This window comes from Oryza sativa, chromosome 9 (genome assembly GCF_034140825.1).
Source record: "Oryza sativa Japonica Group chromosome 9, ASM3414082v1".
NCBI lineage: Eukaryota > Viridiplantae > Streptophyta > Magnoliopsida > Poales > Poaceae > Oryza > Oryza sativa.
In genome coordinates this window covers 22,256,434-22,279,639 of record NC_089043.1, presented here as the reverse complement: position 1 = coordinate 22,279,639, position 23,206 = coordinate 22,256,434, and the positions used below count along the sequence as shown (strand labels likewise).

Here is a 23,206-nt window from a genome sequence, read left to right as displayed (position 1 = left end):
AGTCAGTATATTTTGTGTGGGAGGGAATCTCAACTTGAGTACACTATACGTCCCAAGAGAATTAAATTCTGGCGGGTAACGAGGGTGCAGTTGCTTAAGATATTAAAATGTGTGTTCCCTCAAAAAGAATATTAAAATGTGTGTGTATGCATCGGAATTCAGTGGAACGCAAGGGGGTGGAGGATTATTCTTGTTCTTGTAGCAAGTTCTGTAACTTAATGTAATCACCGAAGATTCTCTGTCCCATTTCTGCAGACGGCGACCCGAAATCGTTTTCTATGAGCTTGTCGTTGTGGAAAAAGCAGTAGCGGCTTTCGTAACACCTCATTTTTTTATCTGTTTAATTGCATTTTTTATCCTCCCAAATCTCCATCGAATCCCTGGACGCAAAAGACTAGGGACTTTTTTAATCGATCTGCGCGACTATAGAATTCGTCCCGAAAACGATGAATCGTAAAAGCTGGATTCCTTGGATGTTCCATTGGTTCGTGCCCTTTGTGAATTGTGATGTACGATCACGGTCACAATTGTAAAGCTAGCAAAAGGTTCTTGCAGAATTTCAGCCATGGAGTTATTTTGTGATCATGCGTCTTTTGTTTATGTTTGTTCATTGATTTCTTTGAAGTTATATATGTGGCCTTATGTGCCTATAAAACCAACCACATCACATCAATCATATTAGAACAACTGAAGAGTCCAGGCCTTGACACATGCCACTCAACATGAAGGTACATGGAGTAAAATGTTGAACTAGTTCAGACATATTTACAAGAAGAATAGATGACCACTTTGTCAAAATTTGGAATAGTTAAAGGCATTAATTTCTTCTTTGCAAAAAAAAAAAGCATAAGGTCCAATAAGATGGGGGGCATGTTTGGGGAGCTTCTAACAGCTGCAGTTTCTACTAGAATCTTCAGTTACCATAAACTCTCTTAAATAGTCCAGATTTTCATCCAGATTCTGAGAATGTATTTGTAGAATCTAAAAAATAAGCTAGAAGTTGAGTTTCCCACATTTTTCAAATTCTCACTAGATATTTCTCAGAATTTTAAGCTTCCCTAACATTACCCTAATCACCTTTGTCAAAACTAGGAACAGCTGAAGGCAAAAATGGTATAAGTTCCAATAAGATTAAACAAATAAATTGTAGCTTACATCAGCTAGATTATAAAAAAAGGCAAAATTTGCTACAGGATACCCAAAAAATGTGTAATTAGTTGTGGGACAACGTAAAGACGTGAATTTGCTCGAGGACACTTCAAAAAATATGATAATTTGCTACAGGACACTGGACACATTAAAATATAATATCTAGTCAATTGATGAGAGAGAAACCACGTAAAATGACAGTTTTGCTCTTATCTTCTTCTCCCTTCTCTCGTTCTTCTTCTGAATATCCTCTTGCGTGCGTACCCTGCTGCGAGTGCGGTCACAGGCCACGCCCGCCGCCACGGACTCCTCGCCGTTGTTGTGGTCACGACCGCCGCGCCAGACATCTTTTTCTTCCACTTCTTTTTTTCGGCCACTAGCACGGAACGACCGCTATCCGTCGGTGCGCTAGCATGAGAGGGTAGTGGGGACAGGAAGAATGACTCGCACGCATGGCCGGCTCAGCGGCTTACCGCAGAGCTGGAGGTTGTCGGCGAAGGACTCCGGCGAGAAGCGTGCGAGCAAGGTGTTGGAGCACCCGTGAGCTTGGCGACGTCAGGCGGGACAGAGCCAGGAAGGGAAAAGAGGTCACCTGGGACATCACCGAAGAGGTGGTTGCATCGAAGGGAGAGCACCCGGAGGTAGAATCCGATGAGGCTGACGCCAGGTAGGCGGAGACCAAGGACAGTGGCGTTGGCAGCGTCGCAGGCGAAGCGGACCCAGTCGTAGGCCGGCGTGGAGGAGTTCCAAGCGATCGGCCGCTGGTGCCTGTGCCCATGCGCGCTCCACACGACAAAGCTGTGGAGGCCCTACTCTAAGTTGGGCAAGATCGAGAGGAAGAAGAAGACAAGGGCAAAATTGTCATTTTACGTGCTTTCTCTCTCATCCATTGACTGAATATTATATTTTAATGCGTCTAATGTTCTGAAGCAAATTACCATATTTTTGGAGTGTCCTCGGACAAATTCACGTCTTTGCGGTGTCCCACAGCTAATTACATATTTTTTTGGGTGTTATGTAACAAATTTTGCCTAAAAAGAATTCTTGAAAAGAAGAAGATTGCAGATAGTAGTATCTTGGGATGACAATAGTCAAGGAAAATGCTCAAACCGTTTTTCTCGGAAACCAAATTGGGACGTACACCAATAACGATATCAGTAATGCTGTAGTATACTATTTTTGAAACGAAATTATCGAAATAAAGCCTCAAAAACAACATACTGTCATAAGGATAGTCACAGTATGTTTACATTTTAAATTAGCGTCATATACAACTACTAGTAAAAATTCAAAGTATTAATTAAGTACTACTTAATACTTTTGTGGTTAAGTTTTTTTTTAAAAAAAATGATAGGTTGACGATACTCATGTTAATTTCTTCCGAAATTCCAGATGAAAACGGTATAGCACTTATAAAAAGGTCAGAAAAAATCAGGATCCCGGTTGGGTCCATCACTTTGCATATTTTTATTAACGGCCTTATTTGGATAAAATAAATCACGTATAAGTAGGGCCACTGATATAGGTGTGGAGTGTGGTCAATTTGTTGGCTGAAGCTGGATGGCTAGACAAACTTATATTTATATATATCTAGGTAGGTAGGTCCATCGTATGGCCTACACGGTTACTCCCTCTTGCTAGTATTCAGGATAGGATCCTCATCCTCTCCCAGCCTCATGCGGCTACGGATAAGAATGGTGCGGAAACAACCAGGTTTTACGGTGGCCGTTGTGGTTGATCGGAGCCTCGGATAAGAATGGTGCGGAAACAACCAGGTTTCACGGTGGCCGTTGTGGTTGATCGGAGCCTATTTCGTTCGAGGTTACAGTGTGGCGTCCGTCGCCGTAGGTCGTGAGCATCTACGTCACGCTGCGTAGCTACTAACGCTAGCTGAGGACGACGATGATGCGCGGGGCTTGGCTGCCGTCGCTGAATCAAAGGGAGGTGCCGCGTTAAGGAGCAACGCGAGCTTGGCGTCAGAGCTGATGGACATGGGTTGTCGCGACAGTCGGGGATGGTGCTGTCGTCGGAGTGGATAGACGCGGAGCAAGGACACGGCCACTGGCGACAAGCTCTGACGTGGCGTGGAAGGTGGAGGATGCGGCCATCAACGACTAGCTCCAGCGTGGGGCGTGGATGGCGGAGGACGCGGCCGCTGGCGACAAGCTCCGACGTGGCGTGGACGGTGGAGGATGTGACCGTTGTCGATGAGCTCCGGCGTGGGGTGTGGATGACGGAGGACTCGGCCACCGCCGCCGAGCTCCGATGTGGCGTGGACGGTGGAGGATGCAGCCACCGGTGATGAGCTCCGGCGTGAGACGTGGACGGTGGGACCACCGGCAACAATACCTTGGTGTCCGGCTCCTGATACCTTGCAAGTATCACCTATACGTGGTAGGAATCGCCTGATATCTGACAGGTATCACCTAGCGCGTGATACCTCTCAAGTATCACCTATATGTGGTAGGAATCGCTTGATAACTGATAGATATCACCTGATACGTGATAGGAATTGTCTGATATCGGTTAGGTATCAGGACCTAATATCTAACCGGTATCATCCCATCTCATTAGCAGCTCTCAAGTTTTGTATGCCCAATGCCCTGCAGCACTTGTGCACCATTGCAAGTTTGCAACTGCTGGAGACCTGGAGTAGACTGTAATTTAGCAGCTAGATGTGCTGAATGATTCATAAATTTGCATGACTCGAGAATAAAAATTTGGTATACTTACTTGATCCAGTACTAATGTACTATACACGAATGCACGAAACAGTGACGGCCAGGGTCTGCTACTTAGTTGTACACAAGCGCAGTCGCAGCCTCGCGCAGTCCCACTCGCATAACAACACGGTGCAGGTTGCCGTGAAATGATCCCTTCAGGTCGTCTCGATCTCTCACGGGCAGCGTACAAGTAGTAGCAGTACACGCACCTGTTGGCGTTGGGCACCGTCCGCTATACCTCCTCCTGACCTCCTGCCTGCCGCCGGAGAAGACAAAAGTGGAGCGTCTGGGATGTCTGGAACCGTACGCCGTGAGATTCCGGAAGAAAACAAACGCAATGATGTGACATGCTTACAGCGACAAACGGAAACAGGCGGATGCTCACCGGGATTGGGGAAAATACCCTGTGTGCTGCGTCGCAACGCAACTTGCCCACTTCACTCGTCCTGATGATTTTTTTCTCTTTATCCCCCTCCTGTCTTCCTCGTTTCTTTGCGGCTGCGTGCCGTCGTCATCGTCGCACCTTTGCATTGGATCAAGTTGGTGACCCCCGCGCTTTCCGTTCCACGATTGGGCGTGCAGGTTTGGGCGTTTCTGTGTGCGATGCGAAGTGCGGTACGTGCTCCTACCACGCGACGCGAGGGGATGGGCGTGAAGTTTTTTGCGTGGAACCGGAAGGGTATCGATATTTCGATATCATCTCGCCATCATTCCGGCGTACTACGTGGATTGGGTTGGGCTAGGCGCGGCCTGGCCGCGTGGTGGGGGGCGGGTACGTACGTGGTGGTGTACGCGCGGACGGCGCCTGCGCCTGCGTGTGTGCCTGCCTGCCTGCGCTGATGACATCCGGGCGCGGGGCAGAGCCTGGTCCCCTTCCGCGGTGGTCAGCAGCTGAAAGCCGCAGGGCCCCCGGCCGCTAGCCTTTTTCTTCTTCCCCGGCCTCCTCTCCTCGCGCCGTTGCCGGCGCGCCGCGCGCGCCCGTCGACCGCGTCTACTCGCGGAGCATAGCCATATTTCACCGTGCAAACTTTCACTTGTCAGCTAGTTTTGCGTGACATACACTACTCTACAGTCTACACATGCATGTAGTAGTGGCTAACGTATTGACTTTTAAACAAGTGGATTTGAGGCTGCGTTCGTTTTAGGTGATAGAGTGAGAATACACATCCGCGCGCACACTTTCCAAAGTATTAAATGGTGTGTTTTTTAAAAAATTTTCTATATGAAAGTTGCTTTAAAAAAATCATATTAATCCATTTTTGAAATTTAAAATAGTTAATACTCAATTAATCATGAGTTAATGGCTCACCTCATTTTACGTATCTTCTCAATCTCCTTAATCCCCTTCTCCTCAAACACACCCTGAGTCGATTCTGTACATGCGTTTTACTGTGCTGGTGAGATAGCAGCGGTAAGGTTAACTCGATGCGAAAGGGCGCCCGGCCGGCAGAAGGGACCGGGTTTTTACTGTAGTGCAGCAGCAGTGTTTTGGGCACAGTAACAACCTTACAGAACAAAAGGACCGGGGACCAAAAGGTGATTGGTGATCTCACTGGGAAATGGAGAAAACCCAACAGCAACGAGGAAAGGTTGTGGGGGCCTCCACCACACACATGTTCTTCTCCGGTAACACAAGGGTGGTAAACGTGTTGTGTAGCACCTCAACTTTCTTTCAACACCTTCTCCATTTACATTTACTGCATGACACGGTTCATGCTCATGTTGAAGAAACGGACTGGTGAAAGGAAGTGGCAGCAGAGTTAGGAATTTTAACTTGTAATGTAAAATATCGTTGCTTTATGTTTTAGTGGGTCATGTTTGTAAATTTCAATCGATTCACCACTGGTAGAGAAATGCTCTTTACTCCCGGTTGGAAACCCCCCTATAGTCCCGGTTTTTCAATCGGGAGTAACAATCTGGGACTAAAGATAGCAATCTTTAGTCCCGGTTCAAATACCTGGGACTAAATATCGATCTTTAGTCTAACACCAACCGGGAGTAAAGAGGAGAATCTTTAGTCCCGGTAAAGGGTTAGTCCTAGTTTTTTTTTCATTGTTCCTTTGAATATTGATTTCACACCAATCTCTCCAAAATCATAAAATCAATCACAAATTCCAAATCGAAATCGAGATGGTCCCAATATCCCCAGATCAAATAGCAACATCACAAATCATAATATTCACATCACAAATTATCAGAAAAAAACATCACAAATTCTAAAAAAATAAATACATCACAATCACAATCACAGATACATCACAGATCACAAATACATCACAGATTAAATAACACAGATCTAGATCCAATGAATCACAAGTTATTAAAAAAGAAAAACAAGAAAAATCCAGCCGCCTCCTGCCACGGGCGACGGCCACCACCTCCTCCTGCATGGGCGGCCGCCACCTCCTGCCGCGGGCGGCCGCCACCGCCGCCTCCTCCTGCGCGGACGGCCGCCACCACCTCCCGGTACGGGCCGCCAACCGCGCCCGGGTCCCCGCCGCCGCGCTTCGGGGGCGAGCTCCTCGTCGGCTAAGTGTTGAGAGAGAAGAATAGAAAGAGACTGAGAAGAGGATAAGGATAAGTGTGTGAGAGAGGAGGAGGAATACGAGATAGAAATTTTTGAGGATAGCAGCAAGGGATTATATATATATGGTATATTTGATTTTTAGTCCCGGTTGGAAACAACAACCGGGACTAAAGTTAGGATTTTAGTCCCGGTTGGTAATATCAACTGGGACTAAAGAACTCTAGGGACTGGCATCCTCTGACATGACTAAAGATGATCTTTAGTCCCGGTTAGTGTTACTACTCGGGACTAAAAATCATCTTTAGTCCCGGTTGATGACACGAACCGGGATTAAAGATGATATAGTCCCCTTACAGTTATAAACTGGCACTAAAAATACTTTTTAGTCCTGATTTTTAATGGAACCGGGACTATTGTGAATTTGGGTGAACCGACCAAAGATGGTTTCTCCACCAGTGCACATATAAAAATTTAGTCTCACGAGAGGGTTTACGAAAAAGTTATGCCTTCTACAGTAAAGTGTGGTTAACATATAGTGTAGCGCCTTGTCTTTCTTTTTACGGCTTATTCATTTGCATTTTCATAATAACACGGTTGAGCTGGTTAGACCAATAGATTGATGAGAAAGACAAAACCGATTAATGATCGAGATAAAACTCTCTATGATAGTCGATCGACTCGACTGACTAGGTTAAACTCTAGGTATTGTCATGGAGCTCTCGGGGAAACACTTGTGGAAGGGATAGAAGACAACTCAAGAATGTAGTTGCTCTAATATCATACTTCCTCCGTTTTATATTATAAGACTTTCTAGTATATATGTGTCTAGATTCATTAACATCTATATGAATGTGGATAATACTAGAAAGTCTTATAACCTGAAACGGAGGAAGTATTTAACAATAAAAGATGAGATCATACTAGTTGAATAGTGAATGTAGTGTACTGAGATTCGCGTGACAATATATATCCAAATTATGTGGGTAAAATAAAAAGGCACATAATCAATACAAGTGAATTACATTTTGCTCTAATTAACTATCATATATATACTCTTAACAAGCTGTAGTAACGGTTGTACACCCACAGCTAGCTAAACCGAGCACGCCCTACAATTCGATCGTGTCTGCCTTCATTATAGCTACTAGCAAATTACCTTTTGAATGCAAGCCAGTTAAAGATCGTTATGTAAACTAAAATCTCCACGTAATGACACAAACAGTCCAACAGGGCAGTCAACTAAGAGAGGCAGTCATGCCTGCCTACCGTAAAGATTAATGAACCTATTCATGACAGGTACATATGCATCCAATGAATTTTTTTAGACATATTCAAGGACCAGGGCCCCAATTTTTCAGCACACGTTAGCTACCCCGTCCGTCCGGAAGAACTACCGGCACACCGCCGATGGGCCTCCCCCCCCTGTCGCGTCTCGTTAGTCCACTGCCGTGTTCTCTTTCCAACCTGTCAGGGAATCGTCTAGTAAACCTAGAGAAGAGAGAGAGATAGAAAGAGTGTGTGTGTGTGTGTGAGAGAGAGAGAGAGAGAGAGAGAGGAGAGGAGAGGGAAGGGAAATGAAGGGGACGTGCCGGGCCACGCCACGGAAACGACTCGGCAAGGAGCCAAAGCGCGGCACCTGCTGCCCCCAAAAGGCGTCGTGCCGCGGTGCATCTAGCTAGGCCGGACGGGCTAGGAAAGCGATGCATGGTGTGGCCCAATATATTGAACACCTTTTTCTAGCTCCACGTCCATCCATCCGGGTACGTACGTACTACTGTGCTAGATAGCTCGGCGCTCGGCGATGCCTGCACGGACCGAACAACCGGTCCAAACCCCACACACGCACTGACTGCACGCACCCACCACCGAATAGCGAACGGATTCCTTCGCTTTCTTGCGTGTGTGCGTGCCTGCATGCATGCACACGCACAGCCCGGCTGGCCGGCGATCCGCGCAAAAGCTCACGGCTTTAAGTAGCCTCTCTCTCCTCTCTTCTTCCTGCCCGATCGTCGATCGATGCGATGAGTTGGCCTTCATTTGGTCACCCGGTCACCCACTATGGAACTCAGGGTTGGCGTTACGGCGCGATAACCGTAGTTATCACACTTACAATGAAGGACGGTAAAAGAAAAATCACGGTAACCTATTTAAATTTAAGTAAATTTAAAAAATAATTTAAAATTTTGATCAATTTTACACGGTTTCGTATAGTTTGTCATAGTTACCACGGTTACCTTGCTTACCGCCGAGGTGCGGTAACCTGGTCCTGACGGTTTGGGAAACCCTGTAGTATGGATTCATCTGTTAGAGTTAGTTCTTTTTTCGTGAGTTTCTTTCACTGTAGATGACTGAAACTTTACACGGTTCAGTGTTGGGGCCTGAATAAAACTCTGTCAGGTGAGTAGGAAAAGTTAGCGAGAGGATGCTAAAAGCTCTTTTGTCAAGGGCGACCATACTGTCAAGTTGGAGGAAAAGTTCCTTCCCTTTCACGCTTTCGGACGATAGACTGTGCAGCATCGTGCATGAGAGTGGCGTTCGGTTTCCATTAGCAGTTAACGCGGTTGGAGAGAGCTAGTGTAGGGTAGTGGAGAGACATATTTGGCGTAGCTAAGCTTAGCTAGGACACCTCTCGGTCTCAGTTGTCACGGTCGTTCGTATCTCTCTCTCTCCCTCTCGGTTCTTTTTCATGGTCATATATGTACAAGCGAGGATTGATCGATCGGAGCAAAAGTTATTTCACTTTGGGTACTGTTCGGTAGCGTCAATTCAACACCGCGAAAAGGAGCGCGGAAGCATTCCATATATATGCTCGCGTTTTCCTTCGTCCGGCATCCATCCGTCAGGTTACTCGTGCGTATGTACTGCGGCACATACTACTCCTACATATACAGGGTCAACACGAGAGAGCAGCGCGTAGGTGCCCCCTACCGCCCTACCCAGCGACCAGCGTGACGCCAGTTGCGTTCGAATTGAGATGCATGCATATCGCGGTGGTCCTGTGTATTGACCCTATCTCAACTTCATGGAGCCACACCAGAAGAGAGAAAATTACGGTACATGTACCATTCAAGCCGTGGAGAAACCACGCCCCGGTCGGGGCAGCCAGCCATCGCCATGCACGTCGGTCTCGACGACATCACGCTCCGCGTAGTTTTCCGCGCGGGTGGGCGCGGTGGATGCGCGAGACCCGGACGGGCGAGATATTTTTCGCCGGCGTCGCGCTCGCAGCCACGCACCAACGAACACAGTACCAGCGCGCGCGCGCGGCTGGGTTGGGTAGCTAGGTTGGACCGGGGAGCGGGTGCGTGCGTGGCGGCAGCAAGCGAACGAGCGAGCGACGTCGCGTTCCGTGGAGAAAGCGAAGGACGGGCGGGTCGCCGACGCGGACGGACGCAGGGGCGGGACCGCGCGGTTTGGCTGCTGCTGCGCGCGTCTGCTTTTGAGTTGGTTATGATCAGGTGGTCCAAGAGCAGAGGGGGGAGGGGCTGGGACCATGCGGCTCGGCTCCGCTTTCGTCTCGAACAGTGCGAGCGTATCGTACATGTGATGTGCGTGGTGGTGTGCATGCATCAGCAGCATTCAGCGCCGACGGAGAGACGTACGTGCCGGGGTCACTGATATGGCTTTTTCCGATTAACTGTGCTGAGGTGGAATAGGTTTTTGTTTCGACCCCAAAGCAAGCAATGGCGTTATTTTCATTTATTTTGGGAGCTGCGGCGCGACATATTTTCTCGGCCCAACAACGGTAGTTTGCATGAGGGCCTATTTTGAGTTGGGTTGGTTCTAGGCCCAAAAACATTACAAATGGAGTAGGGCACGAGTAGGAACTGGAGTTGGATTGGATTATGGCAACCGTGCTCCTATAATCCGGCTTCTCGCCTACGACCATCACCGGCTCAAACCATTCGGTGTGTCGTGTCTGCAGTGTCCAAATCCTGCTGGATCCCTCGTAGCAGCTATCGTACAGTGTCCAAAACCTTCGATCGTCTCCTCCATTTGTCATTGCCATCCGACCATCCCTATCACTTACTTTGACATGAATCCATGGCATACCGGAAATCGCATACACAAGCTGCGGCCGTCTCCTCAGATAGGCGTGTCCCCATGTTGTTCTCAGGAGCACCCTTTCCTCGATGAAACACCCGCTCCTTGCACTAAGACCATTCACACCATTCGCGGTGCAAGACCCTCCTACAAGGGGTCCTATATGCCACGTACGTAGATTGAGACCACACCTCTTCAAATTTCTTCTCCCACAATGCATTTGAGCCTAGTTGGACCGCCGGGGGAATCACTTTGGACATGATCTGAAGTGTACGTACTGTAGACTAACTGACTAAGCAAGTTCAATCGTTGCAAAGGAAAGACACAGAACGGTTATAACAGAATTCTTTAAAAGAAGGCATAGCTAAGAATTTCGCATTGAGGTAATCAGATTGACCTGATTTTCCATTACTCTCTTAGTTCCCTAATTTACATTTACTATACAGCTGAGCTAACCGAGCGGCCGAGCTGATCATTTTGAAGGAACAAAGTTATTCTGTTATTGAACTCTCATCGACAGGCCACAAAAGAAACATCCCTTCCGAATTCAGTGAGCTCCAATGGAAAACTTTGGTCAATTTACAGGCAGCCGCTATCAATAGAGCCCCAAAAGTTTCCACCAGAAGGTTCCAACAACACCCCAGATCAGAATATTGATCAAGGCTGTTACGAAACCCATCCTGAATACATCTGGAAGCTCAAGATACCCCGCTGCAGATAGAAAGCAACAAATTACAGAGTAGTGAGAATATGAATTTGGAAAGACTAATTATGGAACCAAATATAAAAGGAACAACAGCATAGAAGGAAATAACAGGTTTTCTCATTCTATATCTATATGCCTTATCTGTTATAGCATGTTGTTTTTGCTTCCTCTGCTCTTTTTTTTTAGGGTAACCCGTTTGTAAATGAAAATAATGAAATGAAATCCAGAAAAGTAGAACATGAATTTACCTCCAAAGTACACTGCAGCCTGTCCGCTACTATAATGAGTTAGTGCACCAAACAGATTTGTGTTGAATGCCAAAGCAAGAGCTGACAGCACTCGAGGAACACCAGCTGCTACATGCATGGCCAGAAATGCCGAGTATAAAGCTCCAACATGTCCGGTTTGGCTTGCAAATAGATAGTGAATCAGGAAGTAGGAAGCCTCAAGAACACAAAAGGCTGCAGGCCAGCTCAGCGAGAAGGATTCAAGCAGCTTGGCAACACAGCTTGACATCCATGACACAATTCCCAGGTTAGTGAGCTGTCCTGCCATTCCAACTAGAACTGCAAACCATGCCAATGTATCCCATGCAGATTTCTCATTTAAGCAATCATCCCAGTCTAGCACACCTAGCAAGAGAAGAATAGAGAGTCCAAGCATCGCGGCAACAACACTAGATACACCGATAGCATCCCTACACAGAAGTCATTTTACATGATATTTAGGGAATAGTTGAATAAATATGCAAAAAAACAAGAGCATGATAGTAAGGGCATATTATCTATGTACGGTATTCTGAAACAACTGCCTGATTCATAATGCTATTGTCTTCACTATATTACCCTTTAGCATACTAAAAGTACAGGAACACAGGTGATCTGGATGCAAACTAGGATTGGTACTAGGAATTGGTCGGAGTTAGCTTTTCTTCTTTTTATTTTATTTTATTTTTTAAAAAAAACTACAAGCTGCAAGACAGTTGCAGCTACAGATTAAAGCAAATGGTATCATCAAAAGAAAAAACACTCATTTTCTATTTGTTATCAAGATCATATGTTAGTTATATGAAAAATCCTACTAATAATTAAGGAACATTTAAAAATCTGACAGACTCTTGTAAAAAATGGTGAACCATATCAGAATCAAAAGTTGAAATGAAATGTGATTAATACAGGAATACTTGACCTGGTGTCTACAGGGAAAGGAAAGCTAACTGGAACAAGCTGCTCCCTACTCAAATATGAATGAAAAATCACACAAGTATTTTAACGATGCAACTATTAAGTATCTTGCTAGCAGGAGGCAATTAGCTGCATTCCATGGAAAGTTTTAGTCAACCAAAAAGCAACAAAGAAAATTATGTCACAAACTGCAACATTGTATTGATATCAAAGTCAACATTATACGTGGGAGCACTTGTACTAAAGGAGGAGCTTGCCCAAAAACTCTTCATGGGACTGCAAGGATCACTAAGGCAGCCTAAGGATGCTACTATTAAGTACTCTACTATGGTATATCAATATAATCAAATAAAGGGAAACATTTAAATGCTGCAAGATTGGATTAATGTGACAACGTAATATTAAGATTGAGGATGATGTGTAGTGGAGAAGCTTACCCAAATACCCATAATGAAACTGCAAGGAGCATTGTACCAATCATAACCCATTCATTCTTAGTCACTGGACCCATGCGCTCAAGCTTCTCTGCAGCTAATGCTGGGGCATCAGGAGTATCCTTTGTTTCAGGGGGAAATATTTTGTATAGCAAGTATGGTGTTGCTAGTAGAGAAGCAATGGCTGGCAAACTAGCAGCTTTGAACCATGCTACCCATGGATTTGCAACGATAATACCAAGCTCCTCTGCTAGCTTCAAGCACAACAAATTTTGTGCTGCAGCAGTTAGGAAGAGCGCACTTGAGTTACCAGCTGCCTGTTAAAAAATAGGAGAAGAAAACTAGATACTCTGTAAAAACATTTCTGAAGATGATGCGTATACAATGAATAACAGAAGTATAGGATGCACAGAAACATCATGCATGACACACCACATGACATTAAACACGGCAATGGTACTAAACCCAAGAGAATTATAACCGGCATTCTGCATTCTTACTGTTTAATGGAAACGGTAAGAAAGCAAAATGCACAAAGTCATTCTGCATTCTTACTGTTCGATTAGAGAGGGACTATAAAATATCGTTGTCTTATGACCAGATGAATCCTCTCTTTTCCAAAACCTTCACCCTTCTGCTAGATTGATGATGAACTCAGTCACATAATATTACGACCATTCATGCATCAATGGTGGCATTATGATTAAAAAATACATCAAATTGTAATTTACCCTGTAAGCAGGCTAACAAAACACTAGGTTGATCTGACAATGGCCTAGCTGGTTGCCTGATTTCAACCCAAAATTACTAGGTAAGGATGTTCTGCTTGATTGTACCAATGTGCCACCCAGTTCTCACTCCCACTCCACTTGTGCAGAGCCCAACGGCAGGACACAGTAATAGTCAATGCAAGTAGCAATCGTCCCTTGCTAAAACCAAAATTTGGTTGCTATGATCAGAAAATCCTGGTTGCAATCGATCTATATGAACAGATCCCATGCGAGTATGAGAAATTTTATCACTTAATTACCTGGAATTGCGACATCACAAGATAGGATCCAAGCTTCCGCGACGACGGGTGGTTCGGCTTGCTCCCTGCCGAGAGCGAGAGCGACTTGATGATGGGCAGGAACACGCCTCCGGCCCTCGCGGTGGTGCTGGGCATGGCCGGCGAGATGAACGCCTCGCTGATGGTGAGCCCATAGGACAGCCCCAGCGTGCTGCCCCCGAGCCACTTGACGAAGTAGGTGGCGATACGGTCGCCGAGACCGGTCTTGACGAACCCCCTCGCGAAGAAGAAGGAGATGACGATGAGCCAGATGACCTCGTTGGTGAAGGCGGAGAAGGCGGCGGCGAAGGGGAGCGTGTGGGTGGCGACGGCGGCGGTGAGCCCCAGGAAAGCCCAGGCGCCGACGGGGAGCGGGCCCAGCACTAGCCCCGCGATGGTGGAGAGGAAGATGGAGAGGAGCTGCCACGCCTGGGGGCTCACCTCGGGTGGGCGCGGCGCGAGGAAACGCACGGCGAGGCCGACCGCGAGGGACACGAGGAGCGGGGCGAGCTTCGTGCCGGCGGGGGCCGGGCTGTCCGCCTCCGGGTTGGGTGTTTGCGAGGCGAGGAGAGGTGGGATGCGGCGGCGGAGAGGCGTTGGGGCGAGGCGATGATGATGATGATGATGCGAGGAGAGGGAGAGCGAGGTGTGTGGGAGGGAGAGGGAAACGGCGGCGATGTGGCGGCGCCGGAGCTGGTGCGGGGATGGGAGGAGCAGAGGCGGGCGGTGGGAGGCGGCGATCCGGAGGCTCTCCATCGGCGTCGACGGCGACGGCGAGGGGAGTGTGGGGCGGCGGAGTGGTCGAGGTCCTCGTGGAGGCGGTCTCAGGAGAACGACTTGTAGTGCGGCATTTTTGAAGGAAAAAAAAAATCATAGATACTAACGGCTGGTTTTATATTTCTATCGATACGAACGTGGTGCGAACCCGACCCACTGACATGGGAGGCCACGTCTCACGTGTCCTACAGGGGCCCACCTGTCAGTGTGTTGGGGTGTGCAATGCCCAGGTTGTGATTGCTCAGTTCCAATGGGATACTCGGGATCGGAGTGGGCCCCAGCGGCAGCCGGAGGAATCGCGGCACCTATGGGCTACCTGAGGCTGAACCGAGCGCCGGCGATGGACCCAGCGAGGGCGTCGCGGTTGCGCCGAACGCGTCGGCGGCAGCCAATGGCAGGGCGACGCGTGTAGCCCCTAGATATACATGCTCGCGAGTCCCCTGCCGTACGATGAAGCTCTGACGATCTGGATGGTTCTCACACGTCCCGTTCGCGATTTGGACTCGCTGCATTCTGCCGATCGCCACAATTCTCACGTGGCCCCTTGCTCCAGCGCTCGTGGGATAGTCACAGGAGGCCTGCTCCATCTCAAAATATAAGAAATTTAGATAAATATGACACATAAAGGAGTCCTAAAAATATTTTAATATAACACATAAAGGAGTCCCAAAAATATCTTAAAATATAAGAAATTTTAGGTGGATATGACACACACAGAAGTCCCAAAATATAAGGACACATACAGCAGTCCCAAAAATATCCCAAAATATAAGGAATTTTGACGGAGATGACACATAGAGTCCCAAAATATAAGAAATTTTAGGTGGATATGACACAAAGATTTTTGGGTGGATCTGATACATCCTAGTATAGAGATTTTGTGTGGATAGAACACATCCTAGTACAACAAGTCTATATGTCTCATCCACCCAAAATCCCTTATGAGATGGAGGGAGTAATGTGGTAAACCAGCAGGAGTGGACCCGTTTGTCAGTGACAAGACTAATACTCCGTCACCATATTCCTCAAAAAAATAGACATCATATTCAGGCCTACTAACAAGAAAAACTAGTGGATGCCCCGCGCGTTGCAGCGGGATTTGAGAATTCTTACCGAGAAACATTGTTGATCAATCTTCACGTGTTTCCTTTTTTTACTCATTGGTTGCGTGTTTTTTTTTCCGACAAAATAATGTGGAGTACTCCCTCCATCCTAAAAAAAACTCTACCTTAGGAGGGGATGTGACCAGGGAGGATGTGACCCCTACTAGTACAACGAATCTAAATGAATCTAGACAGTTCTTAGTTCTTTGTCCAGATTCGTTGTACTTAGGTTAAGTATTTTTTGGGGACGAAGGAAGTACTTGTACTTAGGTTAAGTATTTTTTGGGGACGAAGGAAGTACGTGTTTATCAAGTGGGCCGCTTTCGTCCACTGGCTGCTAAGAAAGAACGAAAATATTTTCTTCTGTTACTTGCTAGGCCAACAGCCCACTGGGCGGAGAGGTTCGTTCCGGTTTTTTTTTTTTTTTTTTTTTTTTTTTTTTTTGCCAACAGCAAACTGAATACATGCAATGTTTGAAGGCCATTCGATCAAGATCTGACTGTTAATATGCGTTAATGACGTGGCGAGCTGTGGGTACTAACTATATAGGAAGAAGAGATGCCATCTTGTATGGAATAGAATGTTCTTCGTTAACAAAATGAGTAGATAATGCTTCTACATTAAAACCAGTAGAAATCATTTTGCAACAGCTTACACTACAGACGACATGATGCATATTCTGATATTCATGCATCAATCCGCATAATAACCCTATGGTTCCAAAAGATAGGAGTACAAAAACCTTTGTAATTATCAAAAGTTCAAAATCCAATCAGCTATATTCAGCATATACTGTTGGAAAATTATATGCTGATGAAGCAGTGAGGCCTACACCTATGATGAGTTGATGACCAATAAGATTCTTGTGAAAACTTGACTTTGTTAAAGAAGTGGGATCACCTTCATGCGACAGCACTCCAATCGCGCGTGTCGTGGTAAACAGTTATAAGGTTAGTCCCTTAATTCTTGGTTCTCTGCCTCAGGAGCACTTGGTAGGAGGCAAGAGCTCAGGTATGTCAGTACCCGGAGCATCCATTGCATCACGAGGATACTTCGCGGGGGTGCAGCACTCCGATATGTCAATGCCAGCAACAACCATTGCGTTGCGAACCCACTTCGGAACATCGCCCTTTGGGAACTGTCACCAATTGGTTTGAGAAACGACCAGCCAGTAAGATAATCATCAAGGAAATAGCAAAACAGATTGTAATTTTGGTTTTGTAGATGGAATGGGTAGCACATATTATCAAGGAGGCAGCTTAGACATCTCAGAGTCAGGAATGACAGAATTTACTTGTGGTGCTGATAGTTTATATATAATATTAGGGAACAAGATATACCTGCATCCTCAAGAATCCTCGCACGAATCTACAATATGGCATGGAAACTTTCTTATTCACCAACACAGTGAGAAAACTGACAAATGACACAAAATTTAGCTGGATGATAACATACTCTGGGAATCGTCCTTCCAGAATTGACATGTGGAGGTCTCTACTTAACTGAAATAAAAGTGGATGATCAAGCGGTGACACTTAAAAAGAAAAGTTATGTGGAAATATTCATTAATATACCCGCATCATAAATGATAGATTGTGATACGACAGCAGTTGGGAACCCATAGCATCTTTTGTGACAAGACAATGCAAGTAAGCACGTGTATAGTTTTTGCAGACCTGAAAAGATAGTCAAGTTATAGAACACGAAATAGAAACAGAAAAAGAAAAAGAAAATTTCGAAGCAGTTTAACACTTTGTTCCCAGTAGAACGAAGCCTTACCATACATGGACAGGTCGGATCTATCGGTCGTTCATCAGTTGCCATTGCGTTTTGTTTCAACTTCAGAACACCCTAGGAGATATCACAATAAGGTTGCAAATGCTAAGATTAGAATCAAACTCAGAGGAAAAGAGAAACAAAATTATTGTGAGCTTGCTTCCATATGTTAATACTCTCATAGATTATGCTAACTGGAATAAATTGTTCAATATCACTAAGACCATCAAATCATTCCATGTAAAATATTAGTGGCACTAGTTATCAGTGCGAAAAGAAGATCAAACATAAATATTTTCTCTAGCTTGAATTGTATAGTTGACTTTGATGGATAGATAAGTTCCATACCTCAGGAACAAGTGCAGTCCCAAAGCGAGCAGTACGAGTTGGATAAACACAGTCATACATGTCTGCACCCAAAGCACTACATACTACAATATCAAGTGGATAGCCAACACCCTGCAAATTAGCATAACAGCAAGGTCAGCCAAACAACCCAAGGAAGCTACATGGTTCAAATTGTTGTGAATCATAGAAGACAATATCACTTTTGGCTTTATGAGTACTTTGAGAAATTTGAAACTATACCATAACATATCGTGGTTTATCTTCAGGCAGTCCAGCAGTGCACTGGGCAACAACACGCCAGAACGAGTCTTTATCTTCACCACCTGCAAGACCACCAATGGCATATCTGGCAACAAAATATCACGGTAAGTGGTATCAGCCATTGAATTGTAGATCAGATATGAGATAATATAGCGTGCATCCACCGACAAATAAATAAAGAGTGCATATAAAGCAGGCACAACATCTGAAGATCATGCATCAATCACAGAAAAGACAAACAATTTGTTTTTGGCTGCATGTAAAAAACTTGCCTACATATTTGCTACCCATGGAAAGAAATCCTGAGAGAAATATTAGACTATGACATACCCTGGAAGGTTCCGCTCAACCAAGCCCTTCACGCAGATATCTCTGGAATTACAAAAAAAAAAACACTATTGATTATTTCAATTATGCCTTAAAGGATTGATATATTACATGATTAGATGGATGAACTCACCTAAGAACTGGATCTAATCCTCCTTGTACAATCCCAAATAAGTTCTGGACATCAGGTTTCTTATGAGCTATATGTATTGACAAAAGAAAACACCAGACCTTAGCTAAACATGCTTAGCATTATTGTAAATGTTCTTTTCTTAACGCCAGTAAAATACATAGCAGAATTAGAGTCATAATCAAAATGATGCTAAGCTCTAACTTAACGACAAAAATAGTGAAATTAAACGCCAGAAAAGTATGAAATACGGGCAGTGGCAAGTCATATTGATAACCATACCAGCAATGCACCTATCAATCCAACGAAGGGTACGATACATAGCTTCCTCTATCCTTGGGCCAGTAATTGTGGTCTTCACAACATCATCAAGAGCCATTATTATATCAGCTCCAATGTTGTTCTGCATTCATGTTCAATGGATAAGCATACACATGATAAGATGTAAAACTACCAAATCTATTGGCGCAAAACTCTAACTTTTACAAGTACAAATCTTGTCTAGAAAAGGATGCACCTGAATATGGATAGATTCCTCAGGTGTCAAGAGCATGGGCTTCCCATCAACAGGTGACTGAAGATTGGTCAAGAGAAAAAAAATATATAAAAGATACAGAGAGGGAGGCATTTTCAGCAGTTGTAAAATTCCAAGGAAGAAAGTACAGGATGCCTCACACACATAATTAAGCAAAAGAACCACCAAGAAAAAAAATTGGCTTCTATTACTAACATCATAGATATGATATGATACCATGCCACAACACTTGACTATGCAACATCTGCTAGATCAAACGGCAATATATATCTGTTCATTCAAGAAATATTTATATGTTTGTCGAAAACCATCAGCTAACCGTGTGGTTCTCATTAGTCTCACAAGTTCACTTAAGAATTTTTGGTTCATCATTGTAATAAATAGCAGTTTACAGGGAAATAACAAGACTACAGGGGATGCCCAGTACAATCAGAAATATTATCCTTGCTCAGTATATTTTCCATTAGTTTTGAACAGTCTCAATTCAGCTTTAAGAAGATTAAAAAAATCTTATAAACCTCCACAGTAATACAAGCATGCCTCCTGATTATTATATGATAACACATGGACAGCTGGACATTGTTATCAATAAATAATTATAAACTGTGGCACATTTGAATAATTTGATTTGGAAGTATGATAAACATCAGTGCACAAGAAGTTGACATCTGTAAAAGAAAGAAGCATCACAAAGTAGCCTGCACAAATCTACCTGAAATGTAACTCCTTCCTCAGTAATGTCAGCCAAATGTAGCAAAGAAACCTAAAAAGCATGTTTCCGATCAGTAAAATTTCAGCAGGGAATATATATTAACATTGGAAAGGAGTAAGCACTTTGGAAACAAGTATGTGCTCATGTTGATAGAGATCTTGAACAATTACTGTCTTCTTTCAAATAAAACAGAAATTTGATTAAATCTGCTGTTAAGAAAAAATACCAGTGATATTTAAGATATTGTCATCTCATTTTTTTTCCTTTAAAGCCAGCATCAATAGGTTTCTCGTCTTTTAAAAATCAGCATTGTATTTTACATCAAGTGATCAAATTAAGTGCAATTCAGATTTCATGTGTGGAGCAACTGGTTGTTGGGATCACTATAACAAAATGGTACTCATGGGAAAACATTATCAAAGCAACAAGACTTGACAATTACCAGTGATGTATTTAAACTAATACAGCAGAAGGTATTTACATACAATGGCAAAACATTAAAGTTGATGACTTAGTTATTTATGTTATAACGATCCACATAGATATTCAATGTCTTAAAAAAATGAAGATTTGGAGCAACCATTTGGAAACCACCAGAGTCAGTCAGCAACGCCCTTTTCCAATTCATAAATTTGTGAAGGCCACCCAAGTCGTCAATAAGTTGAGAACCTGGACGAAGTTCAAGGTGGTAGGTGTTTCCAAGTATAATCTGGCAACCTATTTCCTCTAACTGGTCAGTAGTCAGGCCTTTTATTGTACCTGAGTAGAGAGAACAGAAATTAAAATGCTATGAGATACAATAATTCAGAGAACAAGAAACATTTTGAGAAATTTATCATGAACTTCTGTGAACTAAACAACATGAAAACTCTGCTTCTTTTTTTTTTTACACAAGAAAAACTCTGCTTCAGACTGAACAAGTGTTAAAGCAACAGACACAATACCTTGAGTTCCAACAGGCATAAACAGTGGTGTCTGACAAGTAAAGTGGGGTAGTGTTAATCGAGCTGCACGAGCACGATTGAATCTTCCTAATACCTGCAAGCAAGAATAATTTTTACTTCAGGTTTCGTCATTATGCTCAATGCCTCATATAAGATCTACCGCTATGTCAGCCAGCCACCTTCCATCAGTTGGACAATACCGACGATGAGGCTGGACAGAAAGACCATGATGAGCTGACAGAGTGACAGTGCTAGAGGTACTAGGCCACTCTAACAGGACGTGCCACGTGGCAATTACATATGCCCACATTCATGCTTTTCTATTATTTTCCTATTACATGGACCACTAATAGGACTATAGGTATATTAGCTTAACCTTAGTGAAGGGTAATAAACAAAGAAAACTCAAGAGATTTAATCAAACAAAGTACAGGATTAACAGGAATACAGTATGTAGCACCAACTGTAGAGTGTAGAGCTAGGCAATGACAAATTACAACACTGAGAAGGCACGTGCCTATGGCAGCATTGGTCAACTACCTTCTTTAACTAAATAGTTACTAATCCAGAGTACTAAACGCAATCTTAAAATAAAACAGTATCAGCTTAATTGGGAATCTGTACTCCCAGAAGATCGTATGAGACAAAAATGATTAGAGTGAAAATCACATGTAATGGCTTGTCGACTAAAACTACAGACAGAAGTACAAATCTTATCCACTTAATCACCACAAACTTCAGCCGGACGCCTAGTTTGCGTATGCGCAAACCAGAGAAACCGTTGAGTTTGCTTCGCATCTCAGCAATCAAACGCACAAGCAAACTAGGGAAAAATCATCTAGAATCGAAGAAAGAACATGCACCCATTTGGAACTTCAACAAACCTCGAACCGAAGCGCCATGGAGAACAAATAAAAATTAAACTCCAGCCACCGAGCTGGAACCTGCGCGTCCGTATTAACAAAATCAGCTCAGAGATTAGCTCGAAGCAACGGAAAGAACAGCCGAGACGCGCTTCCCGTTTGGCGCCAAATACGATATTGAACGCGATACGGAAGGGGAATCTGGCGCGACCAACCAACCTGCGGTGCGGCGCTAAGGCTCGTAGAAGGGGATGAACAAGGCCGCGGGGAGATGAGACGAAGAGGAGGCGGCTCCGAGGGGAGTCAAAGCCCACTCTCGCCGGCGGCGGGGGAGGAAGCCCTAACGCGGTTCTTCTTCGGCGTGACTTTGGTGGCGGCGGCCGGCGGAAGCCCAGCACCGATTTAAAAAGGGGAATGGGAATTTTGCATGGAACACCCTCATCTATGACATATTTCATTCGATGCCTTCCATTTTGCATCCTCCTGCTTCTGGGCAGGCTAATGAACCATGAGGAAATAAACATAGCAAGAAAAAAACATCTATGGGTAATATATTTATATTATTATTGTTTTAAAACCACAACTGAAAAACAGACCGATGAAAAAAATCCAAAGTCAAAATCACATGTTGGCTATTGCTAATAAGTTAACAAGCACCAAATTTTCTCATATGGTATGTGTCTTGTGTTTGGTTAAATGTCATATTCTCTTTATTATAAGCATTTTAAGGTTTTCAAATCCTATTCAATCGTGTGAGGTGTGAATGGGATTTTTTCTTATAGGTGTGGGAATAATATTGGAAATTTAGATTGTAGAAAGCCTCCTGTCATGTGCTAACTAAGAAATACGGAGAATTGGAATAATTGGATCATGACTCCCGTGTCGCCTCTCTGGTGACCCGGGAGGCGAAAGGCCGACGCCCAGCTCCAACCCCGCCACGCCCCGTCTGCCTCACCGCCGCCGGCAACGCCACCGTCTGCGGTGGTGGCCGGCGACGGCAGGGCCGCCCTCCTCCCTCTCCCCTCTTTCTCCCTGTCTCTTTCTTCCTTTCTCCTTCCTCCCTCCCTTCTTCTCTAGGTTTGAGGCTTCCCGGAGGCGTCGGCCCCGGGCTTGGTTCCTCCTCCTCCACGTCTCACGCCGGCGACCACCAACATCTCCTGGGCAGGTGGTGAGGGGGACGGCCAGATCTGACCTCCCAAGGTCCAAATCTGACGCGACTCTGGTGTGATCCGGACTTTGAGGGGCCTAGCGACGACTGTGAGGGCTACACGTGGGCGAGCTCCGCAGTTTCCCGCGTGTCCTAGCGTGAGAGACTGGCTGGTGGCAGCGCTGCAAGATGGGGAACGGCTAGATCTGGCCCTCTAGGTCCAGATCTGACGTGTCCAAGCTGGGGTTGGGCGAGGACCGGACCTCAATGGCGGTGGTGACGACGGGTGGGCCTGTGTGGCGCCGATGGTCCGGTGGTGCCGACGAGCTCTGCAGTTTAGTGGTGCTCCATCAGTCCGGCGAGGTGGCTGAGCAGGTCATCAATGACGTTTGTCCGGCCATTGTGCAGGTGGTTGTGTGCATAGTACAGGTACCCCGTGTGCAGGTGGCATTTGGTGGCTTCCGACGC

The 23,206-nt window shown here is 45.1% G+C and overlaps 2 protein-coding genes across 2 annotated transcripts; both read right to left on the bottom strand.

Moving 5' to 3' along the window:
* Positions 1 to 10,821: 10,821 nt before the first annotated feature.
* Positions 10,822 to 14,641, bottom strand: LOC4347332 (dicarboxylate transporter 2.1, chloroplastic). The gene is made up of 4 exons (XM_015795817.3): positions 13,798 to 14,641; positions 12,771 to 13,084; positions 11,398 to 11,846; positions 10,822 to 11,154 (listed from the first exon to the last, which is right to left on the bottom strand). The coding sequence occupies exons 1-4, from the start codon at positions 14,569 to 14,571 to the stop codon at positions 11,039 to 11,041; spliced, it is 1,653 nt and encodes a 550-aa protein (XP_015651303.1). The 5' UTR covers positions 14,572 to 14,641; the 3' UTR covers positions 10,822 to 11,038.
* Positions 14,642 to 16,298: 1,657 nt separating this feature from the next.
* On the bottom strand, positions 16,299 to 21,966 carry LOC4347331 (uncharacterized). The gene is made up of 16 exons (XM_015795832.3): positions 21,811 to 21,966; positions 21,613 to 21,672; positions 20,729 to 20,822; positions 20,365 to 20,543; positions 19,785 to 19,835; positions 19,055 to 19,111; positions 18,820 to 18,940; positions 18,541 to 18,607; positions 18,411 to 18,452; positions 18,060 to 18,165; positions 17,820 to 17,930; positions 17,475 to 17,546; positions 17,270 to 17,371; positions 17,151 to 17,197; positions 17,036 to 17,063; positions 16,299 to 16,833 (listed from the first exon to the last, which is right to left on the bottom strand). Exons 2-16 carry the CDS (start codon positions 21,628 to 21,630, stop codon positions 16,675 to 16,677), a joined length of 1,254 nt encoding a protein of 417 aa, XP_015651318.1. The 5' UTR covers positions 21,631 to 21,672; positions 21,811 to 21,966; the 3' UTR covers positions 16,299 to 16,674.
* Between the last annotated feature and the right edge of the window lie 1,240 nt (positions 21,967 to 23,206).